General features: G+C 41.4%; 1 protein-coding gene across 1 annotated transcript in view; it reads right to left on the bottom strand.

The window, feature by feature from the left end:
• The window catches only part of C17H3orf33 (chromosome 17 C3orf33 homolog), a 28484-nt gene extending 5303 nt beyond the window's left edge, over positions 1 to 23181 (bottom strand). The window contains exons 1-3 of the mRNA XM_002759467.6: positions 23020 to 23181; positions 19368 to 19427; positions 8149 to 8296 (exon numbers count right to left, since the gene is read on the bottom strand). Of these exons, the coding sequence (XP_002759513.4) occupies positions 8149 to 8296; positions 19368 to 19427; positions 23020 to 23154 (343 nt within the window). The 5' untranslated portion in view covers positions 23155 to 23181. The remainder of the gene's footprint in view (positions 1 to 8148; positions 8297 to 19367; positions 19428 to 23019) is intronic.
• Positions 23182 to 27481: the final 4300 nt, after the last annotated feature.

Here is a 27481-nt window from a genome sequence, read left to right as displayed (position 1 = left end):
TATTTATCTACATCAATACTGTTAGGCTTATACATTATGCAAAACTAACTTCTAGCCAGGATTTTATCAATTTATATTCCAAGTAGCATAATATGAAGAAGACCTGTTTACTCAAACCCTTGATAGAATTTTAACCAATTTAAGTGGCTGGGTGTGGTGGCTCACGCCTGTAATCCCAGCACTTTGGGAGGCGGAGGTAGGTGGATCACGAGGTCAAGAGATCAAGACCATCCTGGTCAACATGGTGAAACCCCGTCTCTACTAAAAAATACAAAAAAATTAGCTGGGCATAGTGGCGCGTGCCTGTAATCCCAGCTACTTAAGAGGCTGAGGCAGGAGAATTGCCTGAACCCAGGAGGTGGAGGTTGCAGTGAGCCGAGATCGCACCATTGCACTCCAGCCTGGGTAACAAGAGCGAAACTCCGTCTCAAAAAAACAAAACAAAACAAAAAAACAATTTAACTTTAATAACAAGATTTTATTTTAGAAAAAGTTTATAATGTTCTAAAAAGGGATAACAGCTGACAGAAAAAAATTTAGTGTCTTAAAAAAGAAATACATTTAACATACATTAAGCTCTTACATACTGGTTGAAAATATAAAGTTAAATTCATCTATTCTTCAGGAAAGAAATAATACTTTAGTTCTAGAAGATATTCTAGAACACTGTTATATTATTTGATTTAAAAAATAAAAATTTCTTTTGATGCTTCTCAACTAAAATTCTAGGACAGGCATCAAAAGGTATAAATGGCCAGGTGCCATGGCTCACACCTGTAATCCTAACACTTTGGAAGGCCAAGGTGGGTGGATCACCTGAGGTCAGGAGTTCGAGATCAGCCTGGCCAACTTGGTGAAACCCCATCTCTATTAAAAATATACATATTTTAAAAATTAGATGTGTGTGGTGGCAGGTGCCTGTAGTCTGAGCTACTTGGGAGGCTGAGGCAGGAGAATCATTTGAACCCAGGAGGCAGAAGTTGCAGTGAGCCGAGATCACACCACTGCACTCCAGCCTGGGTGACTAAGTGAGACTCCATCTGAAAAAAAAAAAAAAAAAAACAAAGTATAAGTGATTGTACTACTACACTCCAGCCTAGGCACCAGAGCAAGAACTTGTCTCAAAATAAACAAGAAGGCTGGGTGCAGTGGATCACACATGTAATCCCAGCACCTTGGGAGGCCAAGGCGGGTCGATTACCAGAGGTCAGGAGTTCGAGACCAGTCTGGCCCACAGGGTGAAATCCCATCTCTACTAAAAACACAAAAATTAAAGCCAGGAGTGATGGTTTATGACTGTAATCCCAGCACCTTGGGGGTCCAAGGTGGGTGGATCACCCGAGGTTAGGAATTCGAGACTAGCCTGACCAACATTGTGAAACTCTGTTTCTACTAAAAATACAAAATTAATCAGGCATGCTGGCACATGCCTGTAATCGCAGCTACTTGGGAAGCTGAAGCAGGAGAACTGCTTGAACCTGGGAGGTAAAGGCTGCAGTGAGCTGAGATTGTGCCATTGCACTCCAGCCTTGGCAACAAGAGTGAAACTCTCTCTCAAAAAAACAAACAAACAAACAAAAATACAAAAGTTAGCTGGCTGTTGTGGTGTGTGCCTTTAATCCCAGCTACTTGTGAGGTTGAGGCATGAGAATCACTTGAGCCCGGGAGGTGGAGGCTGCAGTGAGCCAAGATCACACCACTGCACTCCAGCCTGGGCAATAGAGTGAGACTCTGTCTCAAAAAAAAAAAAAGAAGAAGAAGAAAACAAAGGTATTTGTAGAATGATCATACTTTTAGCAAAAATTTTGCATTACAGTAAGCAAATGCACAAATTAGACTGAAGCTGAACATCCAGCAAAGATTAAATGATGTCAAATCATTAGTACATAATAAGTTACAATCCTCTTCCAGTAAGACATCCTGGTAGTAGCAGAAGGCAGCCAAACACTCAGGCCAATAAGGGGCCAGTGCCTGGTGAAACCTGACCTTCAAACCAAAGACAGTTAAAAATCTGAAAACCAAGCTATAAGTCTCAGATAAAACCTTGGACTGGATAGAGAACCTCTCTTCTTGTTTGGCACTTTGCTCTGATTGATCCCCACCCTTCACCTCTTTTACACATACCTACCCTTCCCTAATTGGTTTTTGCACTGTCATGCCCATCTTTTAGTGGTGCCCTTTATTTTAGACTTTTTTGTATACTCACAAACCAATGGGCATACGCTCCCCCATTCTGAGCCTAAAAAGCCCCAAACTCAGCCACACTTCAAGACTGCATGTCTTCAGGCAGGGGACTACCCGACTTCAGGTGGCATTGCCCAAGTCACGTACCCTCTCTGCTGAGAGCTGTTTCATCACTCAATAAAACTTTGCCTTGCTCACCCACCAGTGGTGAGCTAACCTCATTTTTCTCAGATGTGGGACAAGAATCAGGACCTGCTGAATGGGGAGTATAAATAAGCACAGGATACGGACCAAGGTGCAAGCCAAGTACAGCTCCTGGGGCCGAGTGGGTAGGGTACTTCCTGAGGCAAGTCCAGGACCAAGCAAGGTCCAGACAGGGGCACTGCCAGCTGTGGAGGTCTCTGGCTGGTAAAGCAGAACCAAAATATCCTGTGTCAATCCCAGTCTTTGAGACCAAAGCTTTGGGAACCAAAAACTTGAAGTGGATGGTCCATTAATCTAATAACGTATTAATGTCCTAATTATTTACTTGACAAAGGTCATTGTATTTCCTTTAAATTAGCAAATTTCCCATTAAATATGTAAAATCTAATGTGATCAGTAAGATTTTAAAAATAAATCTTCCAGAAACAAATTGCTTTTTTGAAAAATCAAGCGTTACTTTTATTTTTTTAAGATGTAAGTTTCTTTCTTGTCACCGAGACTGCAGGGCAGTAATGCAATCTTGACTCACTGCGATCTCTGCCTCAAGTGATTCTGCTGCCTCAGCCTCCTGAGTAGCTGGAATTACAAGCACATGCCACCACAAGCCCGCCACCACACCCAGTTAATTTTGTATATTTAGTAGAAAGGGGGTTTCACCATATTTGCCAGGCTGGTCTTGAACTCCTGACCTCAAGTTATCTGCCCACCTCAGCCTCCCAAAGTGCTGGGATTACAGGCGTGAACCAGTGTGTGTGGTGTGCATGCAGGCGTGTGTGTGTGTGTGTGTGTGTGTTGAGACATGGTTTTGCTCTGCCACCCAGGCTGGAGTGCAGTGGCATGATCACAGCTCACTCGACCTCCCAGTCTCAAGCAATCCTTCCACCTCCCAGTCTCAAGCAATCCTTCCACCTCAGCCTCCCATGTAGCCAGGACAACAGGCACGGGCCATCACGCCCAGCTAATTTATTTGTTTCTTTGTCTGTTTTTTAAAATTAGGTCTCACTCTGTCACCCAGGCTGGAGTGCAGTAGCATGATCTTGGCTCACTGCAACCTCTGCTTCCTGGGCTCAAGCCATCCTTTTGCCTCAGCTTCCCAAATATCTGGGACTCCAGCTACAGGCCCATGCCACCATACCCAGCTAATCTTTGTGGTTTTTGTAGAGATAGAGTTTCATCATGTAGCCCAGACTAGTATCAAACTCCTGGACTCAAGTGGTCCACCTGCTTCAGCCTCCCAAAGTGCTGAATTACAAGTACAAGGCATCGCTAATTTTTAAAATTTTTTTGTAGAGATGGGGTCTCACAATGTTGCCAGAGTTAGTCTCAAACTCTTGGGCTCAAGAGATCCTCCTGCTTCAGCCTCTCAAAGTGCTAGAATTACGGGCATGAGCCACTACACCTGGTCTTTGATTTCTAATCTACGAATTTTTTAGTTTTATGTTACTGTGATGTGTATCCCTCTATCTTCTCAGCCCTTCAATAAATCTTTTATATAAGCATCAAAAATAAGTAAGTAAATAAAGCCCAATTTAAAACAGATGGATGACACAATAGATGCTGGTTAGGAGGGGAAAACAACTTAGGCTCCAATGGAGTAGGCCAGGAGTACTCTGTCAAAAAGGTAGAACTTGGCCAGGTACAGTGGCTCAGCCTGTAATCCCAGCACTTTGAGGGGTAGAGGTGGGCCAATGACTTGAACCCAGAAGTTTAATAAGGGCTGGGCAATACAGTGAGACCTTGTTTCTACAATAAATTAACTTAAAAATTAGTGGCCATGATGATGCACTCCTGTAGTCCTAGATGCTTAGGAGGCTGAGGTGAGAGGACTGCTTCAGCCTGAAACGTGGAGGCTGCAGTGAGCCATGATCACGCCACTGCACTCCAGCCTGGGTGACAGAGCAAGACTAAGTCTCAAAATCAATCAATCAAAGATAAGGTTAGACTTGGATGTTTCAAATAAATAGAGAAGCAGAAGGGAGTAGACAGTGACTATGTCAAGTAAAGGAAAGATCATGATCATCTAGAAAAACTACAAACATGAGATGAATACTGGAGCAAACCCCAACTAGGGAGTCTGTTATATTTCTGCCTCATGAGATGGGTTCCTACCCATTTTTAAGGTTTTTAGAGAAACAGGACATGAAACAAAAACTGATACTTTGTAAACAACTCTAGATCTATAAAATACTATAAGTGGATTTATGACAATGGACGACTTCATGAGACACATGAAGTTGTATGACAGCAGAATCATCTACACCTATGTCACAATTTTTTTTTTTTAACCATCAGGGATAAGAGAAACTTTGAATAATTTCCTTACTAGACTGCAGGTTTTATGACTACTGCAGGCATGTGCCCATTTTGTTTGAGACTGTAACAATAGCACAGGTATTCAGTAATATCTGAAGGAATGAATTATTCTAAATGTTTTACTTCATAAAATTTTTAGGCTCTGTGCATGTGTGTGTGTGTGTGTGTGTGTGCATGCCTCCTCACTCATACACACCAAAAATAAGACTGCAGAAGGGACAGGTGGCACAGAATTGTCATGAGGAAGGAGTCTGAGAAATCTTCTAACTCTCCAGGCCGGGCATGGTGGCTCACGCCTATAATCCCAGCACTTTGGGAGGCCGAGGCAGGTGTATCACAAGGTCAAGAGTTCGAGACCATCTTGACCAACATGGTGAAACCCCATCTCTACTAAAAATACAAAACTTAGCTGGGGAAAAAAAAATGAAAAAATTAGCTGGGCCTGGTGGCATGAGCCTGTAGTCCCAGCTATTCGGGAGGCTGAGGCAGGAGAATCGCTTGAACCCGGGAGGTGGCAGTTGCAGTGACCCAAGATTGTGCCACTGCACTCCAGCCTGGCAACAGAGGGAGACCCTATCTAAAAAAAAAAAAAAAAAAAAAAAAAAGAAAAAAAGGAAATCTTATAACTCTCTTGTTTGATGGTGGTAGGAACAACCACAGACCAAAAGTAGAAACAGAACACAGCTCCACACACCAATCTGTGTTCTACTACACCATGCAGCCTCTGCTACTACGTCAAGTCATTCCAACCAAACTTTCTTGGTAAGAATAACCTCCATTTTTAGGACCTGGGTCTTAGCCTTCCTCCGAAATAGAATAAGTATCAATTTTTGTTATATAAGCCCAGAATTAGTAATAGTGAAAGGAACATAAGAAGCTTCTAATTAACTATTTTAAAATGAAGACTATGCTCTAGCAACTTAACATATCATTCAGAATGGTTTGGATAGCAACTTTCTAGCTCGAAAACAATTTTACAGGTAAATAAATTTCATGTCTGGAAGTACAAAATGATCTTTTCACATAAGCAGTTTATGTCAGTCATAGCACTATCATGACATCTGTAGTGGCTAATGGCTGTTGAGAGGTATAAGACATTTACCATCTGTTTCTTTAACTTCTATATGTCTACAGAACATGCAGTTCTGAACTGAGTGATGGAAAATCTGTTTTCTAGCTTTGATTTCATCACTATTAGCTAGATGGCATTTAATCTCCATAGAAAATATTAAAATAAATGGAGGAGAACAGTCAAGTGGGAATTTAAGGTCTTCTAAGGCTCCCTTAAGCTCTAAAATTCTATGCACCAAATTACATAAACACATTATTATTTGTTGTGAGACCCATTAATAATAAAAATCATATATGGCAATTACAGCACTGTGGCATTGCATAATCAGGAGGCAGATTTCTATTAAATATCACCCCTGTAGTCATGCAATACATAGCCTGGACAATCACAAGTGATGATCTAGCTGGCTAAGCTCTAAAGAGCCATTCCTTTTTTTTTTTTTTTTTTTTTTTTTTTTGAGACGGAGTTTCGCTCTTGTTACACAGGCTGGAGTGCAATGGCGCGATCTCGGCTCACCGCCATCTCCACCTCCTGGATTCAGGCAATTCTCCTGCCTCAGCCTCCCGAGCAGCTGGGATTACAGGCACGCACCACCGTGCTCAGCTAATTTTTTGTAATTTTAGTAGAGACGGGGTTTCACCATGTTGACCAAGACGGTCTCGATCTCCTGACCTCGTGATCCACCCGCCTCGGCCTCCCGAAGTGCTGGGATTACAGGCTTGAGCCACCGCGCCTGGCCTAAAGAGCCATTCCTATCAGATAGGAGAGATTTAAATTATTATAACAACTGAGAACCTAAAGGACTTGTTTAGTGTAAATACTGCTCAGAACTAAAGTGGCCAAAAAAAAGCCATCCTTGGTAATCTCTCTTTAGGGAGCAACACTCATTAAAACTGTTAAGTTCTCTTGGGTTTATTAAAATAATTAATCTTATTGAGTATGTCTGGGGGAAAAAATCAATCTTGTTCCTTTACAGTTATACCTTACTGAACAACGTGATATTTGTTCATCTTGGGATTTTAAAAAAGCAAGAATTCCTTTCTTCATAAAATCAGAATAATATTAAGAAGAGCCATAAACAGAACTAAATCAATCCATTTGTCAAATTTTACCAAGTCTATATTGGCCAGTAAGTATTTTTCTAGGAACTTCAAATACAAAGATAAAAAGGAAAAAATCCTTGCCCATCAGGAGCTCATAGTTCAATGAGAAATATAAGCCTAAACATAAAATAATAACAGAAAAAGGTAAATACAAACTATAATTGCAGTGTATCATAAGTTTTTGTGGGATATGGCAAAGAAAGAGGCTAATTCAGCTTGGCAGTTAAGGAAGCTTCACAAAAGAGCTGACAGTTGAGCTGAATCCTAAATAATCAAATGATGTTCAACAGAGGCGAAGACACACCAAGCAAAGAGCCAGGCCCAGGATTACAAGAATGCATATAAGCATCAGGAGGGTCTGTGTGACTGGGGGCTTTGATGTGAAGCAAGAAGAAATGGGAACTGCAGCAGGGAAGAGCTGGCTCCTGCCCATCTCTCCAATCTCCTTTGGTGTATCTTACCAAATGCCAAATGCAACCCAGGACGACTTTGAGTATGTCCCAACACAAATTTGTAAACTTTCTTAAAGCATTATGACAATTTTTTTCCTTTTTTTGCTCATTAGCTATTGTTAGTGTATTTAATGTGTGCCCCCAGAAAATTTTTCTTCGTCCAATGTGGCCCAGCCAAAAGACTGGATACCCTGTCTTACACCCTTCCTTCCTGAGCCTTAGACACAGGAGTCTTGGTATGTCCTGTCAAAAGCACCATGCTCTTTCTCACCTATGCTCTTCCTAGGTAGCCTCCTCTTAATTTTTCAGGTCCCTGATTAAGTAGTAATTCCTCAGTGAGGCCTTTCCTAACTACTCTATATGTATAGATTCCATTACTGTCACCCCCAAGACTCCCCAAAATTATCCTAGCATCCTGCTCCTTTTCTTCATAGCTCTTAGGACAACTTTTCATTTGCTTGTTGTCTATCTTCTGCCTAGGCTGTAAGCTTCAAGGGTTGAAGGGGCTTTGTTTGTTTTACCCAACATTGTGCAATTAGCTTAGGTCCTAGACCATAATAGGTGCTCAACATTTGTGAAATGAATGACTGAATGTTTGTATGAATGATTGAATGGTTGAATTTAAAAAAGAGCAAAGGAAGAAAGAAAATTTGAGCCAGATTAAGTACCTCCTTATGTATAAGGCCAAGAATTGAGACTTTCTCATAGACAATGGAGTTATTAGGAATTAAAATGACTTTTTCTTTCTATTCGATAAACAACATCTAATAAAAGAATACCACAATAGTGACTTATTTCATTAATCTTGCACCTTACTTACTTCTCAATGATGCTATAATAGGTAAAGTAATAGGTACATGTTCAATTTCTAAACCATTCTCAGTTACTTGGCGTAATCGTCCACGTAGTTTAACATTTCTTCTTATAAATTCTACTGGTATATCCGAAGAGCTTGTGAATTTTGATGTCTATTGATTTACAAGGAGAAAAATATAATCGCATTATTATTGTCATTTCAAAATTAAAATGTCAAATTACAAAACATTTCATAAGAAGACATAACCATCAACATTTGTAAATTTAGGTCTTAATTTCATGTTACTTTAATATGATTTAGTCAAAAGTGTTTAAGGAAACATTATTTACAAGTCATTATTCACCATTTTCAAGCTACTACATAAAGAACATTAAATAGACTCCTAACTTCTAAAAGCTTACAACCTCAAAATATGACACAATTCATCAAAAGACAATGAGTATCTATCTGTGCCTGGCACCACACAAATCTGGTTAAACAGCCTCTAACCTATTCTACATAAGTGCAATGTATTCATGCATATACTGGTGGGAAAACTTAAAGCTGAGTCAAATTAAATTAGAACCTTAACCAACAAGATTTTTTTCTTCTTATTATTTTTTATCTTGTAGGAGAAAAGGCACATTAAAAAAAGAAAAAAAGAAAGGCCAACATTAGGAATGTACTACAATCCCTAACACTTAAGTAATTTCTTGAGATCAATCAATACTTTATGCCTATTTTTTCCACATTAACAATACTACAAGCTTTGTTCATAATTATGGCTAGTTAAGAGGCTAATATAACAGAAGGAAAAGCCAGGCATGATGGCTTATGCCTATAATCCCAGTACCTTGGGAGGCAAAGGTGAAAGGATCACTTGGGGCCAGGAGTTTGAGACCAGCCTGGTAAACACAGTGAGATATCACCTCCACAAAAAAAATGTAAAAATTAGCTGGGCATCATAACACGGAATAGGAGGGTCACTTGAGCCCAGGAATTTACGGTTACAGTGAGCCATAATAGTGCCACTACGCTCCAGCCTGGGTGACAGGGTGAGACCCTGTCTTTGTAAAATAAATAAATAAAAACAAAAGGATAAATTAGTACCCAACTTCCTATAACAGTAAAGTTGAACTGAAGATTTTTATAACCAAGAATAATGTAGGAGACAAACCCAGAATGTGGAATATACTACAGAATAAATCACTTGGTCTTCCCAATGAATCAATGGCATGGAAAAAAAAGGGAGGGAAGGAATTATTTAAAAAATGAGATTTAAGAAATATAATAAATAAAATATATAGAGTATTTGAATGGTCAATTCAGCAAGAGGATATAACAATTATAAATATATACACAACCAACACTGGCTCACCAAGATATACAGAGCCATGAGAGCTAGAGCTAAAGAGAGAAATAGATCCCAATCTAACAATAGCTGGAGGTGTCAACACCCCACGTTCAGCACTGGACAGATCTTCCAGACAGAAAATCAACAAAGTAACATTGGACTTAATCTGCACTATAGACCAAATGGACCTAGGATATTCATAGAAGAATCAATATCGTGAAAATGGCCATACTGCCCAAAGTAATTTACAGATTCAATGCTATCCCCATCAAGCTACCAATGACCTTCTTCACAGAACTAGAAAAAACTACCTTAAACTTCATATGGAACCAAAAGAGAGCCCGCATAGCCAAGTCAATTCTAAGTAAAAAGAACACAGAGGGAGGCATCACACTACCGAACTTCAAACTATACTATAAGGCTACAGTAATCAAAACAGCATGGTACTGGTACCAAAACAGAGATATAGACTAATGGAACAGAACAGAGGCATCGTAGGCAACACAACATATCTACAACCATACAATCTTGGATAAACCTGACAAAAACAAGCAATGGGGAAAGGATTTCCTGTTTAATTAATGGTGTTGGGAAAACTGGCTAGCTATATGCAGAAAGCAGAAACTGGACCCCCTTCCTGACACCTTACACTAAAATTAACTCCAGATGGATTAAAGACTTAAACATAAGACCTAACACCATAAAAACCCTAGAAGAAAATCTAGGCAAAACCATTCAGGACATAGGAGTAGGCAAAGACTTCATGACCAAAACACCAAAAGCATTGGCAACAAAAGCCAAAATAGACAAATGGGACCTAATCAAACTCCACAGCTTCTGCACGGCAAAAGAAACAATCATTAGAGTGAATCAGCAACCAACAGAATGGGAAAAAATTTTTGCAGTTTACCCTGACAAAGGGCTGATATCCAGAATTCACAAAGAACTCAAACAGATTTACAAGAACAAAACAAACAAGCCCATTCAAAAGTGGGCAAAGGATATGAACAGACACTTTACAAAAGAAGATATACATGAGGCCAACAAACATATGAAAACATGCTCATCATCACTGGTCATTAGAGACATGCAAATCAAAACTACATTGAAATACCATCTCATGCCAATTAGAATGGCGATCATTAAAAAATCTGGAGACAACAGATGCTGGAGAGGAGCGTAAATTAGTTCAACCATTGTGGAAGACAGTGTGGCGATTCCTCAAGGACCTAGAAATAGAAATTTCCTTTGACCCAGCAATCCCATTACTGGGTATATATCCAAAGGACTATAAATCGTTCTACTATAAGGACACATGCACACGAATGTTCATTGCAGCACTGTTTATAATAGCAAAGACCTGGAATCAACCCAAATGCCCATTGATGATAGACTGTACAGGGAAAATGTGGTACATATACACCATGGAATATTTTGCAGCAATCAAAAACGATGAGTTCGTGTCCTTTGTAGGAACAAGGGTGAACCTGGAGAACATCATTCTCAGCAAACTGACACAAGAACAGAAAATGAAATACCACATGTTCTCACTCATAGGCGGGTGTTGAACAATGAGAACACATGGACACAGGGAGGGGAGCACTACACACCGGGGTCTGTTGGGGGGAATAGGGGAGGGACAGCGGGGGGTGGGGAGTTGGGGAGAGATAGCATGGGAAGAAATGCCAGATATAGGTGAAGGGGAGGAAGGCAGCAAATCACACTACCACATGTGTACCTATGCAACTAACTTGCATGTTCTTCACATGTACCCCAAAACCTAAAATGCAATTAAAAAAAAAGAAAATTTAATCCAATGGCTGTAGAATATACATTCTTCTCCTCAGTACATGGATCATTCTCAAGGATAGACCATATGTTAGGTCACAAAACAAGTCTTAAAAATTTCAAAATTATATCAAATACTTTGTCTGACTACAACGGAATACAACTAGAAATCAGTAACAAAAGGAATCTTGGAAACTATACAAACACATGGAAATTAAACAATGTGTTCCTGAATGACCAATGAGTCAATAAAGAAATTAAAAAAGAAATTTAAAAATTTCTTGAATCAAATGAAAATGAAGGCCAGGCGTGGTGGGTCACACCTGTAATTTCAGCATTTTGGGAGGCAGAGGTGGGCAGATCACCTGTGTTCAAGAGTTGAGGACCAGCCTGGCCAACACGGTGAAACCCTGTCTCTACTAAAACTACAAAAATTAGCCAGGCAAGGTGGCATGTGCCTGTAATCCCAGCTATTCAGGGGGCTGAGGCAGGAGAATTGCTTGAACCCAGGAGGTGGAGGTTGCAGTGAGCCAAGATCACACCACTGTACTCCAGCCTAGGGCAACAGGGCAAGACTCTGTCAAAAAAATTAAAAAATTATAATGAAAACAAAACATATCAAAACCCATGGAATACAGCAAAAGCAGTACTAAAAGGACACTTCATAGCTATAAGCACCTACATCAAAAACACAGAAAAACAAACAATGATCCATCTAAAAGAACTAGAAGCCAGCGTGGTGGCTCATGCCTGTGATCCCAGCACTCTGGGACACCAAGGTGGGCGGATCACGAGGTCAAGAGATTGAGACCATCCTGGCCAACATGGTGAAACCCCATCTCTACTAAAAATGCAAAAATTAGCTGGGTGTGGTGGCACATGCCTGCAATCCCAGCTACTCAGGAGGCTGAGGCAGGGGAATTGCTTGAACCCAGGTGGCAGAAGTTGCAGTAAGCCAAGATCCTGCCACTCCACTCCTGTCTGGCAACAGCGTGAGACTCCTTCTCAAAAGAAAAAATAAAATAAGAGCAAAGCAAACCCAAAATTAGTAGAAGAAAAGAAATAATAAAGATCAGAGCAAAAATCAATGAAATTGCAATGAAGGAATACAAAAGATCAGGGAAATGAAATGGTGGTTTTTTGAAAAGATAAACAAAACTGAGAAACCTTTAGTCAGACTAAGAAAAAAACAGAGGAGACTCAAATAAATAAAATCAGAAATGAAAAAGGAGACATTACAACCAATACCACAGAAATTCAAAAATTTATTAGAGGTTACTATCAACAACTGTATGCCAATAAGTTGGAAACCCTAGAAGAAATAGATAATTCCTAGACATGTACAACCTGCCAATATCGAAACATGAAGAAATCTAAAACTGAACAGATCAACAAGTAATGAGAACAAGGCCATTATAAAAGGGAATGATATCAAAGCTGTAATAAAAACTTTGCCAGCACTGAAGAGCCCAGGATTCAATGAATCCATTGCTGAATTTTACCAAAACGTTCAAGAAAAAAATGAATACCAATCCTACTCAAATGATTCCAAAACACAGAGGAAGAGGGGATACTTCCAAACTCATTCTATAAGGCCAGTATTACCCTGATACCAAAACCGGACAAAGACACATCAAAAAAGAAAACTACAGGCCAATATCCCCGATGAACATTAATGCAAAAATCCTCAAAGAAACACCTGCAAATCAAATTCAACAACACAGTTAAAGATCATTCATCACAACCAAGTGGGATTTATCCCAAGGATGCAAGGATGGTTCAACATACATAAATCAATCAATGTGATCATACTGACAAAATGAAGGACAGGCCTGGTGCAGTGACTCACGCCTGTAATCCCAGCACTTTCGGAGGCTGAGGCAGGTGGACCACCTGAAGTCAGGATTTCGAGACTAGCCTGATCAACTTGGCAAAACCCCATCTCTACTAAAAATATAAAAATTAGCCAGGTGTGGGGGCGAGTGCTTGTAATTCCAGGTACTTGAGAGGCTGAAGCAGGAGAATTGCTTGAACCTGGGAGGAAGAGGTTGCAGTAGCTGAGAACACAGCACTGTTCTCCAGCCTGGGTGACAGAGAGACACTCCATCTCAAAAATAAAAAGGACAAAAACCATAAAACATGAACATTTCAATAGATGCTGAAAAAAGCATTTGATAAAATCAAAATCCCTTAGTTATAAAACCCTCACAAAATCCTACAGAAGGAACATACATCAACACAATAAAGGCCATATACAACAGACCCACAGCTTAGTATCATACCGAATGGGGAAAAACTGAAAGCCTTTCCTCTATGATCTAGAATATGACAAGGATGTCCACTTTTACTACTGTTATTCAATATAGTATCAGAAGTCCTAGTGAGAGCACTCAGACAAGAGAAAGAAATTAAGAGCATCTGAATCAGAAAAGAAGAAGTCAAATTTTTCTCGTTTGCAGATGATATGGTCTTATACTTGTAAAAACCTAAAGACTCCACCAAAAAACTATTGGAACTGATAAACAAATTCAGTAGTTACAGGATACAATATCACTACATAAAAATCAGTGGTATTTCTATGTGCCAACAGTGAACAATCTGAAAAAGAATAAAGAAAGTAATCCCACTTACAATAGCTGGAAATAAAATTAAATACCTAAGAATTAATTTGCCCAAAGAAGTGAAAGATTTCTACAATAAAAACTATAAAACACTGGCTGGGTGCAGTGGCTCATGCCTGTAATCCCAGCACACTGGGAGGCCGAGGTGGGCAGATCACTTGAGGCCAGGATTTCAAGACCAGCCTGACCAATATGGTGAAACCCTGTCTCTACTAAAAATATAAAAATTAGCCAGGCATGGTGGTGCATGCCTATAATCCCAGCTACTTGGGAAGCTGAAGCATGAGAATCATTTTAACCTGGGAGGTGGAGGTTTCAGTGAGCCAAGATAGTACCACTGCCTGAGTAACAGAGCAAGACTCTGTCTCAAAGAAAAAAAAAAAGCTATAAAACATTAATAAAATAAATTGAAAACAACCAATGAGAAAATTTTCCATGTTCATGAATGGATTGGAAGAATAAATACCCACACTACCCAAAGCAATCTACAGACTTAATGCAATCCCTATCAAAATTCTTCACAGAAACAGAAATACCAATCCTCAAATTTATACAGAGCCACAAAAGACCCAGAATAGCCAAAGCTATCCTGAGTGTAATGTACAAAACTGGAACAATCATATTACTTCACTTCAAATTATAATAAACACAAATTATATATATGGAAATATATTTGTTCCAGTTTTGTACATTACAATCATATTACTTCACTTCAAATTATAATATAGTAACTAAAACGGCATGGTACTAGCATAAAAACAGACACACAGACCAATGGAACAGAATACAGAACCCAGAAACAAATCCATACATCTACAGTGAATTCATTTTCAACAAAGGTGCCAAGAACATAAATTGGAGAAAGGGCAGTCTCTTCAAAAAATGATGCTGGGAATACTGGATATCCATAAGCAAATAAATGAAGCTCTTTCTCATCATATATAAAAATAAACTCAAAATGGATTAAAGACTTAAATCTAAGAATTCAAACTATGACTCTACTACAAGAAAACATTGGGGAGACTCTCCAGGACATTGGACTGGGCAAAGATTTCTTGAAAAATATCCCACAAGCACAGGCAACCAAAGCAAAAATAGACAAATGGGATCACATCAAGTTAAAAACTTTTGCACAGCAAAGGAAACAATCACCAAAGTGAAGAGACAACCCACAGAATGGGAGAAAATATGTGCAAACTATCCACTTGACAGGGGATTAATAACCAATTTATATAAAGAGCTCAAGCAACTCTATAGGGAAACAAATCTAATTATCCCATTTAAAAATGGTTGAGAGATTTGAATAGGCATTTCTCAAAAAAAGACATACAAATGGCAAACAGGTATATGAAAATGTGCTCAGTATCACTGATCATCAGAGAAATCCAAATCCAAATTCCAATATCATCTCACCCCAATTAAAATGGCTTTTATCCAAAAGATAGGAGATAACAAATGCTAGCAAGAATGAAGAGAAAAGGGAACCCTTATACATTGTTGGTGAAAATGTAAATTATTATAACCCTTATGAAGAACAGTTTGGAGGTTCCTCAAAAAACTAAAAATAGGCTGGGCACAGTGGCTCACGATTGCAATCCCAGCATTGTGGGAAGCTGAGGCGGACGGATCACAAGGTCAGGAGTTTGAGACCAGCCTGACCAACATGGTGAAACCTCGTCTCTACTAAAAATACAAAAATTAGCTGGGTGTGGTAGCGTGCACCTGTAATCCCAGCTACTCAGGAGGCTGAGGCAGGAGAATTGCTCGAACCTGGGCAGAGGTTGCAGTGAGCCAAGATCGTGACACTGCACTCCAGCCTGGGTGACACAGTGAAACTCCATCTAAAACAACAACAACAAAAATCAACCTAAAAATAGAACTACCATATGATCTAGCAATCCCACTGTTAGATATATACCAAAAGACAGGAAATCAGTATATCAAAGAGATATCTTTAATCCTGTGCTTATTGCAGCACTATTCACAATAGCCATGATTTGGAAGAAACCTAAGTGTCCATCAGCAGATGAATGGGTAAAGAAAATATGGGAATATGGGCTGGGTGCAGTGGATCATGTCTGTAATCCAAGCACTTTGGGAGGCCAAGCCAGGCAGATCACTTGAGCCCAGGAGCTGGCGATCAACCTGAGTAACATGAAGAAACCGTGTCTCTCCAAAAAGTACAAAAATTAGCTGGGCATGGCGGCTCATACCTGTGGTACCAGCTACTCAGGAGGCTGACATGGGAGGATCACTTGAGCCCGGTAGATCGAGGCTGCAGTGAGCCATGATCACACCACTGCACTCAACCTGGGTGACAGAGTGAGACCTTGTCTCAAAAAAGAAAATATGGTACATGTACACGGTGGAATGCTATTCAGCCTTAAATAGAACTGTCATTTGCCACACCATCGGTGGAACTGGAGGTCATTATGTTAAGTAAGCCAAGAAAGAAAAAACTTTGTATGTTGTCACTTATATGAGGGAACTAAAAAATTCAAAAGTTGAATTCATGGAGACAGAGAGTAGAATATTGGTTGCCAGAACCAGGGAAGGGTAGCTGGGGATAAGCATGAAGTGGGGTTGGTTAATGAGTACAAAAATAGAATTAAATAGAATGAATAAAATTAATATTCGGTAGCACAACAGGGTGACTACTGTCAACAATTATTTATTATACATTTTTAAATAGCTAAAAGAACATAATTGGATTGTTTGTAACACGAAAAAAGAATAAACGCTTAAGGTGATGGATACCCTATTTATCTTGATGTGATTATTATGCACTGTACGCCTGAATCAAAATATCTCACGTACCCCATAAATGTATACACCTAGTATGTACCCACAAAAATTAAAAGGAAAAAAATAGATGAATTGAACTTCTTAAGAATTAAAAACTCGCACATCAATAAGCACTATCAACAGAGTTAGAAAATGTAAACACACACGCCACAGTGGCTCATGTCTGTAATCCCAGCACTTTGGAAGGCTGAGATGGGAGAACTGCTTGAAGACACGAGTTCAAGACCAGCCTGGGCAGCATAGCGAGACCCCCCTCCCGCCCCCCACCAATAGCTACAGAAAAATTAAAAATTAGCCAGGCAGGGTAGCAGGTGCCTTTAATCCCAGCTACGCAGGAAGCTGAGACAGGAGGATCACTTGAGGCCAAGAGATTGAGGCTGCAGTGAGCCATGATCGTACCAGTGCACTCTAGCCTGGGCAACAGAGTGAGACCTTGTCTCTAAAACAAAAACAAAAGGCAACATACAGAATGGTTAGGAGAAAACATTTGCAAATCGTTTATCTAATTAGGGATTCAGAATATAGAGAATTCCTAAAATTCAAGAACAAAAAACCAAACAACCCATTCAAAAAGGGGCAAAAGAGCTGAATAGACATTTATCAAAAATACACATATGAAAGGCCAATAAACACATGAAAAGATGTTCAACATCACTAATCATTAAAGAAATGCAAATCAAAACCACAATGAGATACTACCTCAAACCCATTAGGATAGCTACTAACAAAAAACCAGAAAATAATAATTGTTGGTAAGAATGCGGTGAAGGCCGAGCGCAGTGGCTCACGCCTGTAATCCCAGCACTTTGGGAGGCAGAGGCGGGTGGATCACGAGGTCAAGAGATTGCGACCATCCTGGTCAACATGGTGAAACCCCGTCTCTACTAAAAATACAAAAAAATTAGCTGGGTGTGGTGGCGCAGGCCTGTAATCCCAGCTACTCAGGAGGCTGAGGCAGAATTGCCTGAACCCAGGAGGCAGAGAATGCGGTGAGCCGAGATTGCGCCATTGCACTCCAGCCTGGGTAACAAGAGCGAAACTCCGTCTCAAAAAAAAAAAAAAAGAATGTGGTGAAACAAACTCTTATGCGTTGTTAGTGCTAATGTAAAATAGCCGCTACAAAAAACAGTATGGCAGTTACTAAAAAACTTTGAAATAGGCCTGGCACAGGGTCTCACACCTGTTATCCCAGCACTTTGGGAGGCCAAGGCAGGTGGATCACTTGAGGTCAAGAGTTCAAAATCAGCCTGGCCAACACAGTGAAACCCTGTCTCTACTAAAAATACAAAACAATTAGCCAGGTGTGGTGGCAGGCACCTGTAATCCCAGCTACTCAGGAGGCTGAGGAAGGAGAGTCACTTGAACCTGGGAGGTGGAGGCTGCAGTGAGCTGAGATCACCCACTTCACTCCTGCCTGGGCGACAGAGTGAAACTCCGTCTAAAAAATAAAAATTAAAAATACAATTTCTATGTAATTCACTTCTGGGTATATACCTAAAATAACTGAAAGCAGGGTCTTGAAGATTTATTTGTACAGGCATGTTCATAGCAGCATTATTCACAACATGGAAACATGGAAACAAGCCAAAACATGGAAGGAACCCAAGTGTCCATCAACAGATGAACAGAGAAGCAAAATGTGATATACACTTACAATGGAATATTGTCCGTCTTAAAAAGGACAAAAATTATGATATATGCTACAACACGAATGAATCTTAGTAATATCAGGCTAAGTGAAAAAAGCAGTCACAAAAAGACAAATACGATATGATGCTGCTTAGATGAGGTACTTAGAGTGGTCAAAATCATAGAGATGAAAAATGGAATGATGGTTGCCAGGGGATGAGGGGAAAGGGAAGTTGGAATTATTGGTTTTTGTTCGTTTTGTTTTTTGAGATGCAGTTTCGTTCTTGTTGCCCAGGCTGTAGTGCAGTGACACAGTCTCAGCTCACTGTAACCTCCCTGCCTCCTGGGTTCAAGCAATTCTCCTGCCTCAGCCCCCCAAGTAGCTGGGATTACACCCTGCTACCACACCTGGCTTATTTTTTGTATTTTTGGTAAAGACAGGGTTTCATCATGTTGGCCAGGCTGATGTCGAACTCCTGACCTCAGGTGATCCACCTGCCTTGGCCTCCCAAGTGCTGGGATTACAGGCATGAGCCACCACGCCGGCCCCTGGAGTTATTGTTTAATGGGCATAGAAAAAATTTATGTCTACTATGCTACTAATAAAAATTAGTGAAAGGGCTAAGAAAATGTGCTAACTGGAAGCATAAATTATTGAGTACTAAGGGACATAATTCAACTGTGGTTTAAATCAAAAAGCACCACAAAAAACACTTTTAAGATATTCTGCAGTGTTTGAAATGCAAATTTAGTGATTATAACATTCTAGCAAAGTAAATCCTTTTCAGATTCCTTTTTAAGAATGAAAAAAAGTGATTATGAAAATATAGACCATGCAATTACTTTCTGTAAAATCCTGTGGATGTGTTACTTTTAAACCAAGACCTTAATATATGTTCATTGTTCTAAAATACTATTTAAAAGCTACCAATATGCATAACAATATGATAAAATTATCTCAATTGCTTGAGATAAAAATTGTCTGAAATGTGAATAAACTAACTACCTGCTGCTTATTGTACCGTCTTTTTCATTTTTTAACTTACCAGTCGAATACTTCTTAGAAGTAATATTATTCCAGCTATGGCCATTCCAGTGCTGATGTTCTACAGAAAGAGATTTAAGGGTTAACTCTCATTAATTATTAGTCACAATAGTGAAAGTACTAATTAGAAGGTGGAAAAAAATAAGACTGTCCTCTCTATATCTAATTGTACAAACAATGTACATCCTTCAAATAAAGGCCCACTTCTTCAAAAAACTGCCTGTTCATTCATTAATCTTTCCTTCTTTTAACTTTTACAATACTCAAATTCTTTCCCAAACAATCTGGCACACAGAGAAATGTGTGTGTTTGTGTGTGTATATATGTAAACATATACACATACATATACACACCCACCCCCCCATACACACATACATGTATGTATATAGTATTAGACTGTTCTCCACTGATTGTATTATTTAACTATCAGTTCCATAAATGTATGAACTGGTCTAGAACTTCTTGTACAGTAGCCATAGCAATTAGTATAACCTTGTGTCCACGGTGGGAATTTAAGTATTTGGTAGAAAATTTTATCACTAAAACCTTAAAATACAGAACCTTGGCATATGTGGGTAAATGGCTAAGAAATACTCAGTGATGTTTTTTAAGTGTTTCATTTAAACTGGGGTAGGCATAAAGGAGTTTAATGACAAATTAAGAATCCTGCAACTCTCAAAAAAAGTCATAATCGAACACATTTTGCTTCCATTCAACTTCGATACAACTAGGTACATAAAATGAGATTGAGGCCGGGCACAATATCTCATGCCTGTAGCCTGTAATCCCAGCACCTGGAGAGGCCAAGGCAGGGGAGTCACTTGAGGCCAGGAGTTTGAGACCAGCCTGGCCAACATGGTGAAACCCTGTCTCTACTAAAAATACAGAAAAGCTAGCCAGGTGTGGTAGTACACACCTGTAATTCCAGCCACTCAGGAGGCTGAGGCACAAGATTTGCTTGAACCCAGGAGGTGGAGGTTGCAATGAGCTGAGATTGTGTCACTGCACTCCAGCCTGGGCAACAGAGGGAGACTCTGTCTCAAAAGAAAAAAGAAATGAGATTGAAAATATGCACAAAGGTACATACTCTGGGTTCTGCTTATTGGATTATTTGTAATATAACCATGTTCTAATTTACACAACTTCCATAATCCTTATGAAGTCACTTTATAATTTGAAATAACCCATGCATCTATTACTGCTTAACTGAAAGAAATGAGTTTTCATTGATTAACACATATATTATTTACTATTCAATAATGCTACAAATATTTATATAGCACTTACTAATGGCAGGCATTACTCTAAGAACTGGGGCTACCCTGGTGAGTTAAAACTGCATGGCCTTAGACCTTGTGCTGCTTGGCTCCAGAGCATTTGCAAAGCTTGTCTTACTCAACTTTTCAGCAGAACTTTTTTTTTTTTTTTTTTAAGACAGAGTTTCGATCTGTCGCCCAGGCTGGGGTACCCTCCCGGGTTCAGGCAATTCTCCTGCCCCAGCCTCCTGAGTAGCTGGGATTACAGGGGTGTGCCACCATGCCTGGTTGATTTTTGTATTTTTGGTAGAGACAGGGTTTTACCATGTTGGTCAGGCTGCTCTTGAACTCCTGACCTTGTGACCCACCTGCCTCAGCCTCCCAATGTGCTGGGACTACAGGCATAAGCGAACATGCCTGGCCTTCAGCAATTTTTTTTTTTTTTTTTGAGACGGAGTCTCACTCTGGCTGGAGTGCAATGGTGCAATCTTGGCTCACTACAGCCTCCGACTCCCTGGTTCAAGCAATTCTCCTGCCTCAGCCTCCCGAATAGCTGGGATTTTTGTGAAGCATTAAGCATCTAGAGTTGAAGCAAGAGAGGGACACGTTAGGCCACCAGACAAGAGAGGCTAAGACACAGAATTGTGGTGATGTGAATTGTTTGGGTGTAACCATACCCAGCTAATTTTCGTATTTTTAGTAGAGACAGGATTTCACCATGTTGGCCAGTATGGTTTCGATCTCCTGACCTTGTGATCGGTCTCCTCAGCATCCCAAAGTACAGGCATGAGCCACCACACCTGGCCTTCAGCAGAGTTTTTTTTTTACAGTTAATGATTCGTTCTGAAAACATTTTCTTCACTTGGCTTCTAGAACACCTGGCTGTCCTGACTTTCTTACTACCTCACTGTCTGCTTCTTGTTAGTCTTGCTGACCTCCTCTTCACTCCCCAGATTCTCCATGTTATAATCCCCCAAATTCTAGAGCTCCTTCAGTTGCTTTTCTCATTTGCTCTGAGTTGTTATTCAAGCCCACAGCTTTAAATGCTACTTAAGGTTTATGCAGGTCATTCCCAGTGTTCTGTGTCAGGTTTTGATCTCCCTTCAACACCGGATTCCATGTCCAGTTGCCAAAAACAGCATCTACAGTTTTGCTTACAAGTCTTAATAACCACTTTAGGTTCACACATCTCCATGCTCATGTCCAAAAAGTTCTCTAGATTTTCCCCAACAAACCATTTACTCCAACTCCTTATCAGCAACTATCACCAGTCTCCTTGGACTACTTTCTTTGTACCTCACATCCAAACAATTCACATCACCACAATTCTGTGTCTTAGCCACAACCTCTCTTGTCTGGTGGCCTAACGTGTCCCTCTCTTGCTTCAACTCCAGAGGCTTAGTGCTTCACGAAAAAAAGAAAAAAAAAGGAAAGAAAAAGAAAAAAGAAGGCAGGGCATCATGGTCTATGCCTATAATCCCAGTGCTTTGGGAGGTTGAGGTGGGCAGATCCCTTGAGGCCAGGAGTTCAAGGCCAGCCTGCACAACACAGGGAGACCCTGCCTCACAAATAAAAAACAAATTAGCCTGGTGTGGTGACAAGTGCCTTGTAGTCCCAGCTACTCAGCAGGATGAGGTGGAACGATTGCTTAAGCCCAAAAGTGCAGGCTGCAATGAGACATGATGGTGCCACTGCACTCCAAACATGACAGAGTGAGACCCTGTCTCAAAAATAAAAGAACTCTATACAGGAGGCTGAGGCCAGGAGTTGGAGACCAGCCTGGACAACATAGGAAGACCCCGGTCTCTAACTTTAAATTAGTCGGTGTGGTAGTGCACACCTGTGGTTCCAGCTACTTGGGAGGCTGGAGATCCTCCTACTTAGTAGGAGGATCTCTTCAGCCCAGGAGGTGGAGGCAGCAATGAGCTATGATCGTGCCACTGCACTACAGCTTGGGCCAGAAAGGAATACCCCGTCCCTAAAAAATAAAATTAAAAATAAATACAAATTAGAAATGTTCTCTCCCAAGGCGTACAGGACTTCCCTACTCTTCCTCTGTCTCCTCTCTGAGCCCTCCCCAAGTGCTCTACAGGACCAGGTGGCATCCCCGAGCTGGGCTGCGTCTCACCCTTTGAGGTGCCCCCCACAGCCCAGCAAGGATCCAGCACAGTCCTTGCAATCATGAGGCTGAACTGGCCCCCTGGCCCGCCCCCGGCCCTCCCTCTGCAGCCCCACACACACTACACTCGCGATGTCGCCCTCTCGAGCTCACTCCCCCGCAGTTCTCTGCAGCTCCTCGGCCCCAGCGGGATCCCCGACGGAGGCCTCACGTACTTCTCAGGGTCGCTCTGTGTCGCCCTGCGCCCACCACCCACCCAGACCTCGTGGCTACCGTACCCGGACTAGGCGCAGGTGGTCGTCCGCCCACTGTGAGATCCGAGCCACAACGTTGGGCTCCGTTCCGTCCCGGTCCGGAGATGGCGAGCCCGAGGCCGCAGGCTGCCCCGCCATGTTCCTGGACTGCCCCGCCATGTTCCCGGCCTCCTGCGAGCGGGCTCTGAGCTCCTCGGCTGGCAGCAGGGGGCGCCGAGCACCTCGGAAAGGCGGTGGGGTTCCCTTCCCTGAGGACCAGGGATGGCCCAGCGACCTGCAGTCGCCAGTGGGCGGACCTCCCAGCCCAGATATCAGGCGCCTTAACAGTGCCCCAACTGCTTTTATGCAGGGTGTTTCCACGGTACAGGCGATCCCTGAGCGGCACTGCGGGGCTGAAGCATTCCTGACCGAGCTACAGGGTGATAACCAATTGCTGACTTCAATTGACCCAGCCGCAGTGTGGTTTCCGCAGGTGCCACACAAGGAAGGAAATTGAAGAAATTCATTCCTTCCACCTGCTCCCAAAGGTAACCATACGCTTTTTATTTAACCAAATACGGTCTGTTCTTGAAACCTATGCATATTTCTTATATTCAAATTGTGCTTTAAAGTTGTCTGTTTGTTTTGGTTTTTGGTTTTTTTTGAGACGGGGTTTCACTATGTTGGCGAGACTGGCCTCAAACTCCTGACCTCGTGATCCGCCCCTCTAGGCCTCCCAAAGTGCTGGTATTACAGGCGTGAGCCACCGCGCCCGGCACTTTAATGTCTTAAGAGCTGCTCTGAAAGCCTAATATCACATGCTCTACATCTTGTTTTTTTTTTTTTTTTTTGAGACGGAGTTTCGCTCTTGTTACCCAGGCTGGAGTGCAATGGCGCGATCTCGGCTCACCACAACCTCCGCCTCCTGGGTAGGCAATTCTCCTGCCTCAGCCTCCCGAGTAGCTGGGATTACAGGCACGCGCCACCGTGTCCAGCTAATTTTTTGTATTTTTAGTAGAGACAGGGTTTCACCATGTTGGCCAGACTGGTCTCAAATTCCTGACCTCGTGATCCACCCGTCTCAGCCTCCCAAAGTGCTGGGATTATAGGCTTGAGCCACCGCGCCCGGCCTGCTCTAAATCTTTGAGCTGTTAGAAGACAATAGTTAATATATTTTAAATAAAACAAAAATTAGATACAGTGCAGGGCAAATAATATGGTAACCTTTCTGTAATAAAAAATATATAGTAGGCCGGGTGCGGTAACTCATGCCTGTAGTCCCAGCACTTTGGGAGGCTGAGGTAGGCAGATCACCTGAGGTCGGGAGTTCCAGACCAGCCTGACCAACGTGAAGAAACCCCGTCTCTACTAGAAATAGAAAATTAGCCGAGCGTGGTGGCACATGGCTGTAATCCCAGCTACTCTGGAGTCTGAGGCAAGAGAATCGCTTGAACCTGGGAGGCGGAGGTTGCGGTGAGCTGAGATCCCACAATTGCACTGCAGCCTAGGCAATAGGCAATAAGAGCCAAACTCCGTCTCAAAAAAAGAAAAGAAAGAAAGAAATTTAAAGGACTTAGAGACGCCCAGGTGGCTGACATCTGAAGTATTAAGAAAGACTTTGGGATGGAAAGTAAGGAGAATAGACTGACCTGTCTTCAACTAGGGCAGTGAGAACGGTAGCAGATAGGAGATAAGAGATATGGGACATTGGAAAACCAAAAGGAGTAGTGTTAGGCAAATGATTGCCCATAAAGAAATCCACACTTTTTTCATTTATTAACTACATTTATTTTAAATCTACACACAAATCTTTTTATTTGAAACAGTGATTAAGGATAGTTTATCTTTGTAGTTGGATTTTCCCCAAAATCATTTGTGTTCCACCCTGGTAGGTATTTTTGTGATTTGGTCAATTGCCTGTGTAAGAGACAGTGTTGTGGTTAAGTGCACAGAGTCAACTGGCTGAGTGGAATGCCTGCACAACATCCTAGCTTATCAGTTCTTGGCTAGGTGACCTTAGCTACTGCCTTAATCAGTCCGTGCATACTTCCTCCATAAAACTGGGATTAATAATAGTGCCTACCTCATAAGGTTGCTGGGAGGACAAATGGAATTAATGTCTGAAAAGCACCTAGAGCAATACCTGGCACACAGCAAGCAAGATCCAAGTGTTAACGATTGTCATTTACTTTCTATTGGCTATAACCCAGAGACAATACACTTCTTGAAGCCACTACTCATAAATATTGTTAGGAATACAACAGTCTCTTGACTTTTAATTTTTTTTTTTTTTTTTGAGATGGAGTTTCGCTGTTGTTACCCAGACTGGAGTGCAATGGCACAATCTTGGCTCACCGCAACCTCCACCTTCTGGGTTCAAGCAATTCTCCTGCCTCAGCCTCCCGAGTAGCTGGAAGTACAGTCGCACACCACCATGCCCAGCTAATATTTGTATTTTTTTAGAGACGGGGTTTCACCTTGTTGACCAGGATGGTCTCGATCTCTTGACCTCGTGAGCCACTGCGCCCAGCCAGACTCTTGACTTTTAAAAGTAATGTTTGCATAAAGTATAAAAAACTCCAACAGTATAATTGCACTGTCCAATATGGTAGCCACTAGCCATATGCGACTAAATTAATTAAAATTAGTAAAGTTAAGACTTCAGTGGTTTCAGTAACCACATTTCAAGCAGGCAATAGCCACATGAAGCTACAGAACACTTCTATCACTGAAAACCACTTATTAGATAGAGCTGGCAGACTGTGAAACCTCTTGCCCTCTCCTTCCTGTAATTCCTCTCCCAGGGGTAGTCACTGTTACTAGTTTCTTATATAGTATTTAGTGGATATTTTTGTTTTTGTTTTTGTTTTGTTTTGTTTTTTTAGATGTAGTCTTGCTCTGTTACTGAGGCTGGAGTATAGTGGTGTGATCTCGGCTCACTGCAACCTCTGCTTCCCTGGCTCAAGTGATTCTCCAGCCTCAGCCTCCCAAGTAGCTGGGATTACAGGCACATGCCACCACACCTGGGTAATTTTTTGTGTTTTTAGTAGATACGAGGTTTCACCATGTTGGCCAGGTTGGTCTCAAACTTCTGACCTCAGGTGATCTGCCTTTCTCAGCCTCCCAAAATCCTGGGATTACAGGCGTGAGCCACTGCACCCGGCCAGCCACTTAACTTAAGAAAAAGTTAGAGTTGCTTTGCTCAGCCTGGGGCTCTGAGCATGTCATTTGTCGTAAGAAGGGGGTGTGACATATATAGAAGATATAACCTCCACTCCAAGGCATTCTCCTAGACAAAATTAGTCTTCTAGACTAATCTGTCCCCTTAGTTCTCTCATTGCCCTTTCTTTGCTCAGCAAATTATGAACCTCTAAAGGTCAAAGATATGTAAAGAAATTTCTGTTCTCTGTACAATGTGCACTTTGCAGAAAAGATAGTCAATAAATATGTTGAATCAAAGTTGGATGCAAAGTATAAGACATTCACCTGGCCGGGCACAGTGGCTCACGCCTGTAATCCCAGGACTTTGGGAGGCTGAGGCAGGCAGATCACCTGAGGTCGGGAGTTTGAGACAAGCCTGACCAATATGGAGAAACCCTGTCTTTACCAAAAATACAAAATTAGCTGGGCATGGTGGCGTATGCCTGTGTGATCCTAGCTACTCAGGACACCAAGGCAGGAGAATCACTTGAATCTGGGAGATGGAGGTTGCAGTGAACCAAGATCGCACCATTGCCCTCCAGCCTGGGCAGCAAGAGTGAAACTCTGCCTCAAGTGATCCACCCACCTCGGCCTTCCAAAGTGCTGGGATTACGGGCATGTGCCACTGAATCCCAGTGGAATTTCTCTTCGATAGTTCACTGTGGTAACTGGCTTAGTAGTACACCCTTTATTGGCTACCATCCTATCTTTGAACTACCTCTCCACTTGCCTACTGGCCTGCCTTGCTTTCAGGGTCTGCTTTTGGGAAAACCCAAACAAGATGACAAAAACAACACAGGGGTACTGCTGAAGGGTATCAGTGAACTCATTACTTTGAAAACTGGAAATAAAAATGTAGCATTTATCTTACCTTTTATGTGCAAATTATATCACAGAGTAACCGCACAAAAGAGGGAATATTTCTTTTATGGAAGTATTTGAGTTCATTAAAAATGAATAATAGTATTAGAATATCACTATTGTAATCCTTCAAGAATTAATCGATGTGGGTAATGAACACCTGAAGCTATCAGTGTAGCAAAATGAAGAGAATCAGACATTTTATGTCTCCTGATATAAGAACACACCACCACCTAAAAAAAAGTCAGGTTAGGTCAAGTCTTCAAATCACTGCTACAGAAAGTGTAATAGTCAGGCCAGCACCATCAGCATAACTTGGAAATTTGTTAGAAGTGTAAAGTCTTAGGCTCAGACCAGGTGTACTGAGAATCTTTTGAGTGGGACTCCGGAATCTGGGTTTTAAAGTTCTGCAGGTGATTCTTATGCATGTTAGTGTCTGAAAAGT

Source organism: Callithrix jacchus, chromosome 17 (assembly GCF_049354715.1).
Source record: "Callithrix jacchus isolate 240 chromosome 17, calJac240_pri, whole genome shotgun sequence".
NCBI classification, from domain to species: Eukaryota; Metazoa; Chordata; class Mammalia; order Primates; family Cebidae; genus Callithrix; species Callithrix jacchus.
This window is presented reverse-complemented; position numbering and strand designations above follow the sequence as displayed.